At 42.1% G+C, this 19,617-nt stretch overlaps 2 protein-coding genes across 3 annotated transcripts in view; one reads left to right on the plus strand and one right to left on the minus strand.

The window, feature by feature from the left end:
* The first annotated feature begins 2,074 nt into the window (after positions 1-2,074).
* On the plus strand, positions 2,075-6,457 carry LOC309533229 (uncharacterized protein). The gene is made up of 2 exons (XM_082224521.1): positions 2,075-3,345; positions 6,389-6,457. The coding sequence occupies exon 1, from the start codon at positions 2,156-2,158 to the stop codon at positions 3,308-3,310; it is 1,155 nt and encodes a 384-aa protein (XP_082080647.1). The 5' UTR covers positions 2,075-2,155; the 3' UTR covers positions 3,311-3,345; positions 6,389-6,457.
* Positions 6,458-8,663: 2,206 nt separating this feature from the next.
* Positions 8,664-19,617, minus strand: part of PIK3CA (phosphatidylinositol-4,5-bisphosphate 3-kinase catalytic subunit alpha) — a 51,806-nt gene continuing 40,852 nt past the window's right edge. For both annotated transcript variants that reach the window (XM_082223975.1, XM_082223974.1), the window contains exons 15-22: positions 19,001-19,172; positions 18,714-18,820; positions 17,695-17,816; positions 16,483-16,561; positions 15,695-15,865; positions 13,882-13,999; positions 13,263-13,414; positions 8,664-11,231 (exon numbers count right to left, since the gene is read on the minus strand). In XM_082223975.1, coding sequence (XP_082080101.1) covers positions 10,961-11,231; positions 13,263-13,414; positions 13,882-13,999; positions 15,695-15,865; positions 16,483-16,561; positions 17,695-17,816; positions 18,714-18,820; positions 19,001-19,172 — 1,192 coding nt within the window. In that variant the 3' untranslated portion in view covers positions 8,664-10,960. The remainder of the gene's footprint in view (positions 11,232-13,262; positions 13,415-13,881; positions 14,000-15,694; positions 15,866-16,482; positions 16,562-17,694; positions 17,817-18,713; positions 18,821-19,000; positions 19,173-19,617) is intronic.

Genomic DNA, 19,617 nt, shown 5'->3' on the forward strand with positions numbered 1-19,617 from the left:
AGGTGAAAATAGGCGTGCTTGCATCAAGAGGCGGGAGGGTTTTTGCGTTTCTCTGTTGTTGATTCTTTTACATTCAGTTTTTTTTTTTAAAAAAATTCCTCGCCCCAGATGCGGTCCGAAGTGGTACAGTCCATTCTGGGCACCTGGTCTGGACTCTCGCCGCCTCATTCTGATAAATGTGGGAAAGGGCGGGTGACGTCCCTTGCCCCCCTCTTCACACCTGTATGCGAACTCGCCTATACGCTTTCATTTTCAGCACGCGGGGTTAACTGTGATCTTTAATCGCTTTCCTTTTAAGCATTAACTGATTTGTTCCTGTATTGCCCACGTGCTGAAAATGAAAAGTTATGAGCGAGTTCTGTATAGTTATATTGATATACATTATGTCACTTGTACAACTTGTATATAGTGAGATTACACGAGAACCCCCAGCTCTCTATATAAGCTAGATATAAACTATATAGTTTTAACTCTATCAATGTTTACTTATTTAAATGATTGCTTATTCTAAGTTTTTTTAAAAAATCTGATGAGAAGTGCAAATATGTTCCAATATTCCTGTTTTATCCAATCATTGTATTTATATATTAAAAAATTAAGTGACTTACAACATGCCTGAGGGCCTGTATATTTGCATTTTCCTGTACTGTGTTGCACCAATGCGTTTTGAACATATTCCACTTTTCCATAAATCAACTACAGTCATACCTCAGGTTGAAGTAGCTTCGGGATAAGTATTTTCGGGTTGCGTGCTGCGGCGACCTGGAAGTAACAGAGCGTGTTACTTCCGGGTTTTGCCGCTTGTGCATGCAGTCAAAATGACATCATGCGCATGCGCAGAAGTGGCGAATCACGACCCACGGATGCGGGTTGCATTCACTTCTGGATGCGAACAGGGCTCCGGAACAGATCCCGTTCGCATCCAGAGGTACCACTGTACTGTACTACATTACTGCCCTTTTCATACTCTGATGAGGTTCATGTAATTTTATCATACAGGCAACAACCGTCTTACGCTTGTCCAATATGTGTTCGACTGCACATGCACACATCGCAGCAACTTGGAAAAAGGGGCAGGGTGGAGCAGACTTATGCGTGCTCTGCAAACCCGTGGGAGGTGGTGGTGGTCAGGAATGTAAACCCCACGCAAAATGGTTGTTGCCTATATTTAAAATTCCAGCAGTGGGAGAGCTGAAAAGCAGAGCTCACTCCATCAGCTGTGTGGTGACAGACTTCCCTCAAGCCTTCTCTCCCCTCAACTGTTACCTGGGGGCAGCTGTTCCATCAGACTCAATGAGAGAGATAAGAAGCCAGCCTCATTTTACCAGCTTTGTTGGAGATCCAGATCCATCATGCACCTCCTGCCTTAGAACTGTGCCAGCTGGTCAATAGAGGAACAACAGTCTAGAAATTGGTGCCCAAGTTTAGATTTTCCTCTTTCCACTTTGGCCATGTTGGACAGTAAGTCACTCTGGGAGCCTTTTTGGGCAAATGCAACCAACCAACCAACCAACCAACCAACCAACCAACCAACAAACCTCGCTATTTCCCAGGTTTTGATCACCCAGTCTTACATTGTTAGGGACCTTATCTTTCCCCCCAATTATGACAGGTTGTAATATGGGCAGCTGTCAATACATTAATAGCCATTTCTCTATCCTCTACTCGGACTTCATATTTTACAGAGGCGGTTTTAGGGTAGCGCGACCAGTTTGGCTGCACTGGGTGCCGCACTGCAGGGGATACCACAACAGTGCTGTAGAATGGAGCGCAAGAGGCGGGCGATGCCAAATTTTAGTGTCCCACAGAGCTGAAATTTGAAAGCCCCAAGTCCCCCACTGTCTTTTACACAACCAACTAGAACAACCAATGGGAGTAAACACCTTGTGATTATTTTGATTTCTCCAATTATACTGGGTCATAATTTCTTTCTTTTCAGACAGGTCCAGAAAATGCGCTGTCTGAAAACATATTTTTGAAACTATCATGCAGTTGTCTTCAAGAGATAGTAATGCGGGTGACACATGTTAATGTGTGTTGAATGAGTCAGGTCAATGTGTATTATGACACAAGGTTGCCTAAGGACTAGGCAACAAGAAAGCAGAGTTGGGAGGATCTGGGGAAATGAACAGGGGGAGGAAGGAAGCTAAGGGGAATGGAGCAGGAGGAAGGAATACAAGAGGGGGTAACAGAGCAAGAGTGGGATGCTGAGAACATCAGGCAGCTGGATGGAACACTTCAGGAGCAATTCACAGAGCTGGAGGAAAGTGAACAGGAGAATATTCTAGAACAGGGAGGACCACAGGAAGAGAGCACTGAGCTGGATGGAGCTATGCTGCAAGAGATCCCAGAAGATATTGGCAGGGATCATGAGTGTGTCACAGGTATGGCTGGAGGAGCTAGGCCAAAGATCAAGGAGCAGGTTCAAGGTGGGCAGGAAGATTATATAGAGCAGCCTACAGAAGCCCCCAAAAGGAATACTGAGCAAATTAGAGCAAGCCAAGATGTATTTAGAGGGTGGACCACAGGAACCCATAGGAAGATCTTGAGGCAGGCTGGGAGATCCTGGGAAGAGATCACAGACCAAGCGGGAAGAGGGCAAGGAAAGATGGCAGAACAGGACAACCAAGGTCAAGAAGCAGGTCTAAAACTAGTCAGGGACCTCTTGGCTGTTGTTGCCAGGTCTGACCTTCCCCACGAGGAAAAGCTGGAGCTGGAATTTGTGACTCTCCAGTTTATGATGGGAGGCAACGTGCATTTGCTTGGGGAGCTACAAAGCCAGGCAGTGGTGGAGACCTTCCGCCAGGAGGTGTTTGCAAAGTTCCCAATCCCAGCTTTCCATGTGACGAGCTCGGTGATCTGTTGCGACCAAGCAGCCAGCCAAAGGCCCGAGAGACCCCAGGTCCTGACTGAAAATGGCTGCTCCAGGCAACAAGAAAGAATCTACTCCCAGCTCATCTTCTTCCTGTGTAGAGCCCCTTTCTTAAAGTCATGGGACCAACTGGATCGACTGGCCGAAATGCTGCACAAGCTGAAGAACTGCATCTACTATAACCCGGTGGCTCTGGTTGGGGTCATTGTGCAGGTGGATCCAGACCCGGGTTTGGATGCAGAACAAGAGGCTCGGGCACGGCGCTGGCTGAGGTGCTTGTTAGATGGGTTCTTCTGCTGCGACCTACTGTTAGATCAGGATGGGACAGAGCCAGAAGTTCAAGTTCAGGTGGCTGTCTATCAGTCAGGCCAGCCCGAGAGGGCTTTAGAGGTGAAGAGAGCAGCATGCCAGGCAATACGAGCAGCTCTAAAGTTCTGAATTGGCACCACAGATGAACACTCTGCTCACATCAGGTAAGGTTAAAGGAACAGAGCAACACTGACTACTAGAATGAGTTGGAATCTAGATGCAAGGGGACAGCAGAAGCAGATTCTCCATTCCCCCTCACTGGTCCAGGGCCTAGGAGATGAAGCAATTATGTGAATAGTTGCAGAGCATGTTGGAATTAATTAATTCACCAATGAGCACAAGGCAATTGGATGGTTGCCTGACCATTACCTAGATTTCACATCCCTGAATGCTGGTTGAAGTGTATGGAGCATTAGGGGAGGGGCTGTACCTCTGGTGGTGCTCCTTCCATCATGCTCCTTCCGAGGTAGTTTGTCCACCTTTGGCCCCCACCTTCCACTCAGCTCTCGCCTGTGGTTTCTAGAAGCTGCCAGCATGCAACAGCAGCCACACCCCAGGAATGGCTTTAACTGGCCCGCTAAACCAAGTGAGGGTAGCTAATGGGTCTCAACCCCTAAGTGAGTTAGGGACTTCCCCTGCATGTGAAGACACACTCCGGCAGATTGGGCGGATGAGATCAATAGTTGGTCCAACGGTCAAGAAGGCTGTTTCTGCTCGTGCTGTAGAGGGAAATGAGGGGCAGATGGGACTAGTCAACCTAGGAAGGGTGCCCATCTAGGAGAAGAATCCTAAACCTCCTAAACCTCCACTGCCTTGTTGGATATCTTCAGAAGAAAAGGCTAAGGAGTAAACCCTACACAAATCCAGAGCGGACTTCTTAAGTCGGATGGTGTCTTGTACACCTCCGGCAACTAAGCTGGTGCCAAACATATTGCTCTGCTTTCCTTTGGACCTCATCAGCGAGGCCAAGATGGGAGTGTGGTCATCTGGGCAGCCCAGGAGCTTCATACATGCTGCCCAGGCTTGTGTCCCAGGGAAGTCACTTCAGTGCTGCTAACACAGTGGTTTGACTTCACCCCCAGAGGCACACTCCATTGTCTCTCGAGACAGACAGGTGCCAACAATGGCAGGAGGTGTGTACTGAAGTCAGATCAGTGTCCAGCTTTGGCAGCTAGACTTGAAGCTGCAAGGCTACTAGGAGCATCTCATAGTTGTTAAAGCTGTTCTGTGTAATAGGCAAATATTCTGCACACATTCTTATACTGCACTTGTATCTACATACCTAGACTTGTAATACCTAGATCATAGGTGCTAGAACAATGCAAGGCCAAAGGGCTTTTTGAAACATGCCTCATATCGCATCACAGCCATGGCAGGAGAATCTTGCTTTTGCAGAGTGCCCCTTTCTATGCTGCAGTCTCATTTCACTTTAATCCAAGGCAGTGTGTTGTGATCACCGTTTCCTGGTTTTACAAACAGGCTAATATAATCCACAAAGGTTGGCCACTTACGCATCTTCCAAGAGAGAAAACCTCACCCTACAAAAAAGAAAAGAGGACATAAATCTCCATAGGCTAATTTATATTCATAGACACAAATTTAGAAACATTTATTAAAATTCAAATAGAAATACAATGCATCTCACTATAGTGACAAAGATGGTGACCAGGTGAGCTGTGGGTCTGCTCAATCTGTTGTTCAGGTGGCTGCTGTTACATGCTGACAGCTTCTAGAAGCCACAGGTGATAGGAGAGTGCAGGCTGCGGGCCAAAGGTGAGTAAACTACCCCAGAAGTAGCACAATGTGTCCTCCACCAGACGCACTACCCCTCCCTTAACCCCCTATATGTAACCATGCACATACATTGTTATTATTAATATCTTAACCATCAAGATTCCAGGGCAGTGGTTTGAGAGTTCTTGGCCAAAAAGCAGCACAGCCATTTATTTCTCTCTTCGCTTATGCTATTTCCCCCCCTTTCAGATCATTCATATTATTCTGCAATTCCCTTTTAACTCCTCCATGGCCACACCTCTAAGTCTATTCTGTTGTTCTGGCTAGCTTCCACTGCTTCTTTCAAGTCCCACCACAAGGCCGTCCTTCTAAAAAAAAGAAAGAAAAATACCTGTAATTAAATCACTCTGGTCCATCATTTATCTTCTATTGCCTTTTCCATGTCCCTCAAAGTCAAGGATTGACAACGCAGCACCCACAGACATCAGGGTGCCTACCAGAACCTCCTACTGTGCCTGCAAAAGGTCTCAGCAAATATCCCCTAAAAACCCACAATGCAGGAAATAGCTTGCTCTTCTGACTCAGTTCCTGCACTGGCTCAGTCTCTTCTACACACCCCAAAACAGCCATTTTGTGACGGGCACCCACGGACCTTTCTCAAAATTCCAGATATACCCACTGGCCCCCAACAGTTGGAACCCCCTAGTTACTACAGTTGTTAAATGGCACTGCCCTCTTTTTCAAACCCGTCTCATACATGTCATGCTTGCAGGGCTCTTGATATAGCACCTAACAAACAGAAGACACTAAATAGATGTTGAGTCTGATTATCATGGTGACTAGTCCTATTGGGACTTGGGTGGAGCCAGAGTCAATGACAGGCAGAGGCAACTAATTCTAGTTTCGCCCCACATCTTCCTCCCTGCTAAGGTCTACAATGATAGGATTGAGGTTAAGGAGAAGGAAGCTGACAAGTCAGTGGTACCTCCTGGACTGGATGTAAGGAAGGCAGGCTTCAGTTGGACTATAGTTGGTGGGGCAGTTGCCCACATGCCCCAATGGACCAGTCTTCACAGCTGCTAAATGTCAATTAGCACTGGCGTAGGTGGAAATTGGAGCCTAAATGCAGCAACTCTATGCATTACAGTGGTACCTTGGGTTACAGACGCTTCAGGTTACAGACTCCGCTAACCCAGAAATAATACCTCAGGTTAAGAACTTTGCTTCAGGATGAGAACAGAAATCGTGCGGTGGCAGCGCAGCAGCAGCCTGCGGCCCCATTAGCTAAAGTGGTGCTTCAGGTTAAGAACTGTTTCAGGTTAAGAACGGACCTCCAGAATGAATTAAGTTCTTAACCCGAGGTACCACTGTACTATGTGACATGTAGAAATGTTTCACAATAAGCTTGTTACTTTCAGATTAATTAGCAGTCACCTACTTTAAATATTCATATTATGTTGTTTTTATTTACAGCTCTCCAGTAATACTCAGGATCTCATTCATCACTGGAACATCATTTAAAATTCAGATTATTCCCTCCAATCTCTCTCTGTGTATTTTAATTTTGGAATTATTTACATCCAGCATTTAAATGCCTAGTAAGTTGGTTACTCTCAAGAGGTGGGGAAACGTAATCTATGCTACCAGCCTACTTGATATGTTACAGCCAGTTATCACATATATTGCAAAGAAAGTTTTGGAAAATGTAACATATGACTCCAAATCAGAAAATAGGCAGTTTAAGGCCAGTCTGGATGAGGTAATGAAGCGTCGTGATTAGATCTTCAATCTCTTACTTTTTAAAAAGCAAAAAGTAGCTGGGTGGGGGAGAATTCAGAGTGGGACCATGGTTCTTGCTTTCCCTCTGTATAGACGGGTCCAGCCATGGTCTGCAACCTGTGCAGACACTAAAACTGGAGAAAAATACGAAGATCAAACACTGAGCGTGCAGATTATAAGGAAGAGAGAATGCCAGCAGACACTAAGTGTTTACATGGCTCTCCATTAAAAAACAAGAGCAAATACTAAGAGAAGGACAATCCCATCTCAAGTGAACTACTTGCAACTAATTTCCATTCATGTCCATAAAATACATGGGCTTGTCTTTCCCATGTAATGACAAATCACTTGATTTTGACATAGCAAAACATGTTTATAAAACTTCCTTTTCACCACATATACTGGCTACTCTTTATCTAAAGACGTGGAGAGCCGTAGGAACAAAATAGTTCTCCTTTTAAAAATGATCTAATATGTCATTACTGACTACTAGTCAGGTCAAAAACTGGAGAGCCCTGGGCCAGGGGCCAGCCCTTTGCGGGCTATCAGTTGGTTATCCACTTGCCAAGCCAGGGAAGAAGTGCAGCAGGTGGTATTCATGGCAACAGAATTGGTCCCCAAGCAATTTTAGTGGGTGGACTGAAGCTGTGGTAGGAGCATCTTCAGAAAAAGGGAAGCAAAAGACAGGGAAATAACATCATTAGTTGGGGAACAGCCCCTCACTTCTCAGACTATCACTCCCAGAAAGCCGGTTTCTTTCAAGGTGTTTAAAGAGTAAAAGTTGTTTGAATTTGTACTTACTAAACCCAATTTTGAATCTTTAGACCATTATACCAGTATTCAAGGCCCAAAGGCAACCACAGAAGTATCAATAGAACAGCAGATTTTAACAGTTGTATATACCCTTCCTAACTACTTCTGCTTGCTGGCACCATACAGCCAGGAATTAGGTGGTCAGCACTTGAAGCCTTGAAATGGTTTAAGTCTTCAGCAGACATTATGCATTCTCCCCTCCCCGCAAAAAAACCCAACCTTAATCTTCATAGTCTTGAAAGGTAGAATCTGCAACCACCCACCTGAACACAACAAAAGCTTGCCAGAAATGATGCCACATGCTTCTGTAACCAGACAAGATTTCTCATTGACCTTTTTAAGTGTGGAGAACTAGAACACAACTAAAGATGATGATATTCTGTATGGTAAAATATACATGTATTACAATTGCTAAAGGAATAGGATATGGATTACGAAAGGGTCACTGCTCAGTGGTAGAACACATGCTTTGACTGCAGAAGTTTGCAGGTTCAACCCCTGGTGTTTCAAGAAAGGACAATAAAAAAAATCCTGGACAGGGCTGCCTATTCGCATAAAAATTAATGAATTAGGTGGATCCATTGACTGACTTGTTATAAGACAGGGTCTATGTTCTTATAAAAATATCACAGTATTAAGTTTATCATTATTCCCAAGTGAGCAGACCAAAAAGCTGCAAAACTGTTGACTACAGCCTAAGAGTCATTCATTCCTATCTATCTATCTATCTATCTATCTATCTATCTATCTATCTATCTATCTATCTATCTATCTATCGATCTATCTATGACAATCATATACAAGGCAACATAGAGAAGAAAACAAGCACATTGGCTGGGAACCAGTGAGACTTTTGGCTAACAGTCTTCTCTCCACCTCAACTCAGACAATTCTTATGTCCCTATTTCCACCAGTCTAGCCTTGGCTTTCATTCTACAAACCCACTTGGCATTATTTGTAGAGATATTAGTTTTCAAGAAGAGTGTATTTGTAATTTTTACCAGGGCTGCCTGGTAACAGTTATGTTACCTCTGCAGCTGCAAATCTGTATCCACAAAAATAAGAACACTCAGCATGGTGGGTGGTTTTTTCCCCTTTCAAGTTCAACAACAACAAGCAGCCTACTTAATATTTATCTTGCTGAAGAAACATAGCCTTTTGTCCATTAAGTCTATACAAATTTATTTATAATGACCTAACGTCAGCAAATTATGTTCAAACTGGTATTGCACTCCAAGTAATACCTAGATTTGAAGGACAGAAGAAAACGCAAGTGAACTCAAATATCCAAATTTCTGAAACATTTTCAGATGCTGTGAGACAATAACATTAATATGGAAGAAATGGCACCTTACATATCCCGGGCTCAAAATACCTGGCCTTATTAAAAAAGACATTTTGGAATACGTTGTACCAATGGTTCTGCTAGTTGTATCAGTTTTGTTGTTTTAAAGACAGATATATACAGATATATATATGTGTATATATATATATATGTACACACACACACACGTATAAAATATTGGTTGCTAGCTCTGCATGCTATGGACTATTGTCTCTTTTGCAGTACAAAGGACCATTTAATGATCGGATTGAAAATACAGTGATTTTCTAGTATGTTAGTTACTGCAATTAAGTAGCTTCTGTTTAACAGTCCAAGAAAGAGGGCTAAGACAGAGATGGACTTCAAAGTCCAGGATTAACAAAATGCCCAGCATATCATTTGAAGAGTATTGCCTGAGATAGTATTTGAAGGAAGACATGTGGGGCCTCATTCCACCCTAAAATCCCAGAGCTGACATTGGCACTGGAAGCATTTGTTACAAGTTATCATTCTGTTTATACTTCCACTGGAAGGAAAAAAATTCTGCTTATACTTCCGTTGGAAGTAAAAACAGTTACTAGTGGAAGCAAAAGCTTTTCCAATAACTGATCTTAATCTGTGTGTGCCAGCACTGGGTGAAAAAGCAGAGGGTGAAGGGTACTCATCTTCCCCTCCCCTCATTGCCCAATCCATGCAAGTCTCTCTTCTGATTATGCTGAACAAGAGTACTGAAAGCCTATCAAAGAGGTTTTGCAAGAGAATGTTGCTCCTTGGGAGCACTTAGACAAAGTCAAAGTCTTTGCATTCCCACTGATCTACCTGGTCCCACGCCAAGGATTACCATTGATCTGCCAAGTGAAATTTGAATTTCAGCAAGGGTTTGTTGCTTGACTTAAACTCACTATCAAAATTTGAGAAAGCTATAGACAATGGAGTTGGACATTCTAGTCTTTAAAGTGTGTTTACTTGGAAAAGGATCCCACAGATTTCAACAGAAAAACGCTTCCAAGCAAACAAATTAACCTTGTCATAGAGGGTCAACCACAGGAATAGAAGTTTGTGCTGCTGCACCTAAACAGCGTACTAAATAGTGGGGTGTACCTATGCTACTCTACCAAGCTTCCTGTTGGAAAGTTCCTAATCCCTTCCTGCCAGAGGTGAACTTGGTGTAGGGCTTTAGAGTCTAAGAACACATGGACAACTCATGCCCCAGACCAGCACAAGGATCTTTAAATATGATCCTACAAACCACAACATCAGCCTAGCGGCTTATACAAGTAGGCTCTTAGAATGAGAAATTATCTACAGAATTAAAATGACAAAACTGGACAAATCAATGTAAGGAAGTATTATATATTAATAGCTTCTGTTATATAAATAACCTTTATAAAAATAATCTTTAATTCTAATAACTCACCTCTTTTTAGGTTCTGAAAAACATGCATGAAAAAATGTACTGAGGTTTAGGTTAGGAAAAAAAAATCAAATCTGAAAATGTTGCACTAAACCCAATCCTCCCCACTAGCCAGACTTTTGAGGTGGTGAGAGAGGTAATCATTGAAACCCTACTAATACTGTCCAGCAGAATCTTAAGATCTACACCTAATAACTTGTTTGAAATAGTCAAATAAAAACTGAGAAAATTGCTACTCTAAAATCCACCAGTTATATCTGACATTATGAAGGCACGATCTTCTCTAATTTACTGACTGGAGTTCATGTGAGAGGAAAACTCTTAGGAGCAATTAATATTGCTAAGCTTTCCTTCTTTTGCAAACCTACATGGGCACAATTTGCACCAGACCAACTGGAACATGTGAACGACTGGTTTTAATGCTCGGCACAGATTCCCCAATCAAACAAATCTCTGAAGTATACCTTCCTGGACTTAAGGCATAACATGACTGTACATACAGGAAAAGTTGTATTTGTAATACACAGTCTGTAGTGTTCTGAAACCCTGTTTAACGTATTTAAATAGCTTTGAGGTTGTTGTTTTTTAATATTGCTGCAAGTTCAAATGCTGTTTATGGTTTGTGCAATTAAGATGCAACCAAACTTTACTGCCAACAGTGCAGTGAAACAGCCACAAAATGGGTTATCAGTTTTTCAGCACATTCATTTTTGTTTCAGTTCAAGGCATGTTGCTTGATTGTATGAAAGATCCAGTCCATTTTTGTTGTCCAGCCACCATGATGAGCATCATTCATCTGTTTCATGAAATACTCAAGTGCTTCCTGCTCTGTTTTGTCCAATGCAAGAGTTTTGCGAATATATGCAATGTCATCAAAAGACTGTAGTTCTGGCATTCCAGAACCAAGCATCATGGAGAAGAGGTTTATGAAAAGATTGGCATGCTGCCGGATTGCTAGATAAGCTTTATAACACATTTCTTGGAACCTTGGAGAGAAAAAGAAAAAAATATATCAATCAGACCTATGCCACAGTTTTTGAGGATCATGAAACAAAAGGAGTATGGTACATAAAAACAGCTGCTAGTTGACCTTTACAGTTGAAAAGGCCATGATGCCATCAACAGAAAAGGCCAGGAGGCTATCAACATTTCTTTATCATGTGGCATTAAAGAAAACTATTTTCCCATTGAGGAAAAAATAATTTGTGCAATGCTTTTCATCATAAAACCATACTGCTCACTGTATTTAGCTTTCTCAAAAAAGATGTTCTGGAAATTTTTAAAGTAGAGTACCTGGAAATGAAGGACACAAAACCTTTTAAACTACTAAATTCAGAATCTAATAATTTGTGCACATGGGTCATGCATTTCCTGTTCTGCTTGGCCCCAGTTATTACAGGTTACAGGCTGCAGGTTCTGAGATATACATGAGGAGGAACATGCCAATTTCCCATTCTAGGAGTATTGTTTATTAAATTTGTATACCACCCTGCATCCGTAGATCTCAGGGTGGTTCACAACATAAAAACACATGATAAAAACTAAAAATACCTACCGTATTTTTCGCCCTATAGGACGCACTTTCCCCCCTCCAAAAATGAAGGGGAAATGTGTGTGCGTCCTATGGGGCGAATGCAGGCTTTCGCTGAAGCCTGGAGAGCGAGAGCGGTCGGTGTGCACCGACCCCTCTCGCTCTCCAGGCTTCGCGGACCTCTCCGCAAGCAGCGGGAGCGCTCCCGCTGCTTGCGGAGAGCTGCCTGCATGCCGAAGCCTGCACACGCTGATCTCAGCGCGTCCAGGCTTCGTGGACCTCTCCGCAAGCAGCGGGAGCACTCCCGCTGCTTGGGGAGAGTTGCCGGCATCCCGAAGCCTGCGCGCGCTGAGATCAGCGCGTCCAGGCTTCGCGGACCTCTCCGCAAGCAGTGGGAGCCAGCGCTGGGCTCCCACAGCTTGCAGAGAGCTGCCTGTTTGGGGGCTGGGGTCGGGGGAAGCTTGGGCCGCCCCAGCCCCGCGCCTGGGGGGGAAATAATTCCCCCCCTTTATTTCCCCCCCAAAAAAACTAGGTGCGCCTTATGGGACGGTGCGTCCTATAGGGCGAAAAATACGGTAATAAAAATAAGAGCTACCTCCACTCCACAAACCAATAACCCCATACCCATGGCTTGTGGTTTATTCCATGGTGTTTAGGGAAAACCTCTTTGGAGAAAATGTGTTTGGAGTGTGTGTGCTGCTTTCAAAACCTCTTTAGATGTGGACCATGTTTTCTGGGAGCTCCCTGTTTAGTTATTACATTTATATGCTACTTTTTTCTTCCAGGGGGCTCAAGTTGGTGTACATGGGTTCTCTTCCTCCCCATTTCATCCTCACAACAACCCTGTGAGGTAGCTTTATGACAGGCTTCCTTAACCTCGGCCCTCCAGATGTTTTGAGACTGCAATTCCCATCATCCCTGACCACTGGTCCTGCTAGCTAGGGATCATGGGAGTTGTAGGCCAAAAACATCTGGAAGGCAGAGGCTGAGGAAGCCTGGGTTAGGCTAAGAGATGTTGACTGATCCAAGTCACCCAGTGGTCTCCCAGGTCCTAGTTCAACACTGTAACCACTACAGGACACTGTAAAAACAAGTGTGTACCTTCTCAGTCACCCCAGGATTACGTTGTCTTTGCTATATTACACCTGTTGTATTTCAAAACCCTTACAATTATTATTTTTATAAAAGAACGTATGAAAGTTGTGAGCCACATTGTGCACATAAAATTAAGGTAGCAGTGACAAAGTTCTGTATTCTGTGAACTGCCCTGATATTCTGAATCAGCCTGAGACCTGCAGGTACAGAGCGGCGTATAAATTCAATAAAAAATAAAATAGTTCATTCAAAATATCATTCCCGCCCCAACCCCCAGCAGAAACATCACCCTTTCCTTCAGTATTTCAAGATAATATCAAATTAATTATATAGTAAGATATGTTTATAACAATTAAACTTCAATTAAAACTTCAACTATAAAATGTCGTACCTTTCAAATTCCCTTGTTTTGGTACATTCTTGGGCTCCTTTACTAATCACTATCAAGAAATCTTGCGTTAAGACAAACGGCACACGCTCTCGTTTATAGCCAAACTTCTTCTTTTTGTGATCCAAGAAGTGTCCAAAATCAATGTGAAACAGCTTTTAAAAAAATGCATTTTTAGGTTATTAGTAATCTGGGAAAGCCAAGAGAATAGAATATTCCCACCTGCATATTGATCTGATATTTCATTCCAAGAGTCTATATGCAAAACAGCCCTGTACCAGCGGCTTTCATACTGTTCCAAAGAAACCTGGGATTTTTCAGAAGTGCAACGAACAGTTCAGTATAGGGAACAGACTTTCCAAAGGCACCACCATAAAACTGCTACTGAAATTCACAGCTGCACAGGGGTACTCGGTGTGTTTTAGGCCAATGTTTATTGTGAATATGTACCTTAGCCTAATGCCTCTGCAACCTACAGAACTGTTAGGGCAGATGCTTAAAAGGTTCATCAGAAGCAGAGGCAAAAAGTGTTTCCTGAAGATAAGAAGCATGATGGTAGGAAGCTTCTGCATTGCCCAAATACCTGCACATAGAAAGGCATAATCATTGTAAACATTTTTACCTGCCCATCATCTTTCACCATGATATTGCTATTGTGACGATCTCCAATTCCCAGTATGAAAGTAGCCACACAATAGCCAGCACAAGAGCGTGTAAACAAATCAATAGCTGCATCATACCTATTAAGAACAAAGAACACATGAAATATTGCAGGTGCCATTGTTTAGGACTTCTAAAAGAAAATGATTCAGACACGCAATGTAGATGAGTATTCCCGGAAGCCACCTCTTTGGATGGGGGAGAATTCAACATGTATTTTTATTTAAAACATTTTATGTCACTTTTCAAAATAGTTTTACAACTAAAAATCAACAATATACCTTATCTAAATCTGAAACCAATCTATGCCACAAATAAAACTGTGGATTCTATAAAATTAAAAAGGCAGAAAAAAAAAACAAATGAAAAGTTTTGACTTGTCTTTCGAGGAAAACTAAAGATGGAGCCATGTGAATCTCTTGAGGGTTGGCGTTCCAAAGACCTGGGGCTATGACAGAAGAGGCTCTTTAGCTTTTTGAGTCCAATCTAGACTCAACAGATGATCAAATCTTTAGCATGATCTCAGTGGTAGATCTTAATTGTTGATAGGGCTCATACAGGAGGAGGCATTCCCTCAGATAATCAAGATCCAGGCTGGTTAAGACTTTGAATGTTAAAATCAGCACCTTGAATTTGGCCCAGAAACAGATCAGCACTCAAGTGCAGTTTGTTTTACAATAGGTTACAATATGAGAAAATCCATTCAAATCCATCAGCAATTGTTTTGCACCAGGTAACATTTCCACCAGTGATGCTTTCCAGGCATGGCTTTGGGAAGAAATCTAGGGCCCCACTCAGCAGAATGAGCAGAAGAGCCACCGAACACAGCAGGGTGTGTTACCTAATCTTGAAGTAAGTGAAGTAATACACATCACTCCACAGAGGGCCCACTGTAAGACCATTAAGATGAGGGACCAAGATTTCCTAGATGCACCACCAGTTTCCACCTTTTCTATAGGTGATGTGTTAGTTAACAGGCAAATATGCTTCCTTCATGGGCACTGAGGCTAGAAGATACTTGCCTAAATAAGGAATGATACATTTTGATGTTTGGTGCGTAACAGCTATCACACACATTCAACCTACGGTACTTCTGATTGGTGGCTGATGTAGTCTTGTAGCTGGAGGGCAAGAAGGGATGGAGCTCCAACAGGATTATTTTGGAATGGTATCTTGGTGCTACTTTAAAGATTATTTTATGTCTGCTCCCCCAGGCCACTAGAGGTCCTGAGCACCTGCTTCTCACAATGCAAGCGTAGCAGCTGCGCTTAGAACTTCCTATCACTTGGGGAAGTGAAAAACCATGGGAAAATACAGTGGCCGGATTCTGCCATCAGAAAACTGGAGAAGACCAGTTGGGAATGTAGCTTCATTAATGTCTGCAGTTATAAGGTGGTGTGAACTAACCACTTCATACTCCTAAAAACCATAACTAAACATTGCAGCCACAATCCAGAAAACCACGTGAGCCACTCGTCCATTGGGGATTTCACTTATTCAAGCAACGTGAGTGTCCTCCTGCATCACACAGCAAATTGTTTCAGAGACCTGGCAGACTTAAAAGCAGCCTGTGATATAGTATAGGAGCTTGCTGTCTCAAGAAAACATTAACATGCCCTGCAAGAAATGAACAAGACCTTGCCTGAATCCAATCTCTGGATGTGTCCATACTTCAGTTACAAAATACTGTGGCTTAAAACAGAAGGGGACCAAAATATTCTTAGGCTTCCATCAAAGAAAGAATAAAAGAGGGGGGGAATTAAAAGTCAACTCACATTTCCCCTTTGTTCTTGTCTTTGAGCCACTGATGTAACGTATGGCTGTTGAATTGCAGTGCTCCTTTAAGGCCACCTTTGCACTGGATCTGCATGATTGTGTGTGAATTTCTCACAACCTCAATGAGCCCCACACAGTCGCCAATAGATAAACAACCATAAGGCAGCATCCTAGAAGAGCAATGCGAGTTTTTGTTTTTTTAAAAAAAGACATCGTAATGGCCACCAAACAAAACACACAGGCACTGAAATCTCTATGTAATAATCAAACATTTAAGTCATTTGGATAGATGACCAGCAGGGCCATGGTTTATAGAACTACTACACAATTAATTCCAGCCCCCCAGGGCAACATTGGACTTGCACTTCTAGAACAGCAGCTCAAGGCTACATGAGAAGTCGTTTTTTAAATAGAAAGGAGTTTAGAAAGCAGTTTGTGGTGTGGAATGGGCCTGCTCTCTCATGCAAAATATCCCACTGTGTATGTACAAAGTCGCTTTTTGGATCCTAGCCCAGGAAAATGGTGGACACATGCAAGAACGTTAAATCATGATGATACTTGATTTTGCAGCCATTTACATATTCACTGCATACTGATGACAACGTTAAGCAGTAATCTGACTGATTAGATAGAGAAGAAAATTTAAAACATTTGTAGAATGGTAGTTATTGATTACAATAAATAAACTAAAATTTTCTGCAAACTCTTGAACCAAATATGTTCTTCTTCAGGCAGAATGATAAACAAAACACAGACTGCAACATTAGCAATATTTATGAATACTTGCCTAAGATCAAGCCCTTGGTTTTGCCAGATGTTTTCCATGATTCTTATGATTTGAAGTGTCAACATATCCTGACGTAGATCTGAAAACATGCAAGTGAATGCAGGTTTTGGGAACTTTTGGAAGGCATAAAACAGCTTCAACAACTTTGTTTTTAATGAGTGAAATCAAAGTTTTGCACGATAAGCTTACTCTGCTCTGTTATCAATGACATTTATTGATTGAAAAAAATGACTGCGTTTAAAAAAATCAAAACACCACCTGTGACAAAAATGTGAAATCAAACTAATTATAGAGATTGGGGGTAAGTTATTATAGTCCACTACTTCAAGTCTATGGAGGTGAATATTTTCTTGTTCCAACAGGCTTTTGGGAATTAAGGGGCTGCTGTGCTGCTGTTTTTACTGTAATTACTTGTATATTGTAATTATTGGTATGTTTAAAACAGATTTTATATATATCTATAGTTTAAGTTCTATCAATATTGAATTGTATTTTAATGATTAATTTTTCTATGCTTTTAGTGGTTCTTGCTTTTATCCGTAAGCTGCTTTAAGTCCCATCATGGAAAAAGGCAGGGTATAAAGGTATAGGGTAGTATACAAATTTAATAAATAAATAAATAATAATAAAACTATATTGGACTACAGCAGAAAAACTTACCAAGTGCTCTGGTCCCCCACTGCCAGCCACAACCTACATAGGAAAGCTCTTTGGACAGGAACAGAGCGCACCTCAAACAGCCATGTTGGTTCCCTCAGCTAGCAAACAGAGCAAGCGGCTCCTGCTAATCTGTGTGCATGTGCCCTCCCATGCTAAAAGAGAACAACTGCCTATGTGCAAATGCCACAGCACTCTGCTCTGTCTCCCCTGGTGCAAAATCACCATACAACAAGATAGTGATACCTGGGTGCTATCTGGTTTTCAGCATCGTGATGTATCACCAGCTAAACATCACGATATATTTCTATGGTAGACATAGTGATGGCATTTGCATTATTGCTCACTAATACTGTGTAGTGGAAGGGGTTTCTGTGTGTTTTTGGCAAAAATGAATACAGTGGATGTTAATATAAAATTCACAAGGATTAGGAAGAAGTCTTTTACTTTGATGTTATAACTTATAAGTTGGAGGTATAAACTGAATAGAGGCGTTTAAGATGGTTAGGGCGATGAAGGAACACATACAGGATGCAATGAAATATACTTCCTTACCATCTCCATTTTTAAAGATGATTTCATTATTCTGAAACAGCAGCTCAGACATGATATCTGGGTTTTCCCAATTAAGCCAAAGTGGTCTTTTAGCAGATGACATAATCCTGCACTCCTCAAGCCTATGAAAGGATAAAATAGCTGCTTAAACGAGTGCACCTTCAAACTGACATAAATGATTATATTTGTACAGACCTATTATTATTATTATTATTATTATTATTATTATTATTATTATTATTATTACTACTACTACTATTAATTCACCTGCAGATCTCAGGGCAGTTCATAACATAAAAATACAATAGAAAAGCAGAAAATACATGATAAAAACAAGAACAAAAAACTAAAACCAAACAATAACCCCTACTCCCCTACCCCCACGTTTAGCTCAGGTGTGGGGAACATTTTTGGCTCCCTGAGGCTGATCCTGATAAGCCTCATTGCAGACCAAATAGGACGGATGGTCAGCAAAACGCACATGTCAATCACATGACATCATTAGGACATAACAGGATTGAGGGACAAGTTGTTCTATCCACCAGAATGGAAATTGTCCCCATTCTGTGAGCAAGGTGCACTCCTACCACCCACCAGCTGATGGGCAGTTGGGACTTTAAGGTCCTGATTGTTCCTTTGAAGCTCAGCCCTTACTCACTACACACCTGAAGCCATGTATGGTGTCAGGTGTAGGGCTGGGGGTGGGGGGTGGGCATGGCTTCCACAAAATGTGCATTTCATGGGCCAAATGGAGGGGACTGGTAGGCCAAGTCTGGCATCTGGGTTGGTGGTTCCCCACTACTGTCTTAAACCAAAATGCAGTATTACTTTTCACGTCTAAAGGGCAATCTCCAAGCATGATGCAGCTACAAATAAAAAGATGGATCTATGTGACCTAGTTTTAACTAGAGGACAGGATTTTAGAAAAAAGGTGACTGAGGAGGCTCTTCATTCAATTGTCCATTTTAAATGTTCCAGATACATTCATGCCTATTTATGAAATCTGAGAAAGATGATACCTAAGATTTCCAAGCTGATGAGCAGGATTGAGAGGAGATATAAAGCCTTGCAATGCATCCATGAAGTCTGGCCGCCTCATTTGCTCCACAAGGAATTTCATCTGTACCTGATGGATAACAGCATCCAAATATTGACGAGCTCATCAGTCAAATACGAATGAAGGCAGTGTTTGTGACCGATTTCAATTTTTAGCATGAAGAGTCATGTTTTCTTAAAAAGCTTTTAAATGAAATATTTCAACTCTAAGTGCTGAAGAATGCATCCAGTGCTAAATTTATCAATTTACCTTTTGGGTTTCATCCTTTTTCTCCTGTTTAAGGATGTCTGTGAGGTTAATAAGTTTTTCCATAGCTTCTACCTGCCTGCTCAGGTGTTTAAGGTACATCCCACATGCTCGGCAATATGACTCCAAAAGCAGGCCAAACCTCTGGCTCACATTTTTGTTGTGCATTTCAGACCTAACAGAAGGCATAACTTATGGTTAATTTTTAATAAAGCATTTGCTAAGAAAAAAACTAACTGTTCAGGATCACTCACCAGTTAAAAGAGTATCCACTAAGCAAGGATGGGAAAGAACCGTGCCCCAAACTTTAAGAGAGTCAATCAACTCTATATTTAGATTATGGGTTGTCAACCTGGTCCCTACCGCCCACTAGTGGGCATTTCAGGATTCTAGGTGGGCGGTAGGGGGTTCTACAGCACAAGCTGAATCCTCCTTCCATCGAGCATTGGTGGGCGGTAAGGAAATTTTCCCATCAAGAAAGATGCATTAGTGGGCGGTAGGTATAAAAAGGTTGACTACCCCGATTTAGATAGTAAACACACACACACACACACACACACACACACACACCATTTACTCAAGATTCCATTCTTCATCTCAGCATGAAAATCAATATATGG

The sequence above is a fragment of the Podarcis vaucheri genome (genome assembly GCF_965113315.1).
Source record: "Podarcis vaucheri genome assembly, chromosome: 5".
Classification (NCBI taxonomy): Eukaryota; Metazoa; Chordata; class Lepidosauria; order Squamata; family Lacertidae; genus Podarcis; species Podarcis vaucheri.

Coding starts and splice junctions, on each gene's coding strand:
- LOC309533229 (XM_082224521.1), top strand. CDS start 2,156: ATGGAGCAGGAGGAAGGAATACAAGAGGGGGTAACAGAGCAAGAGTGG.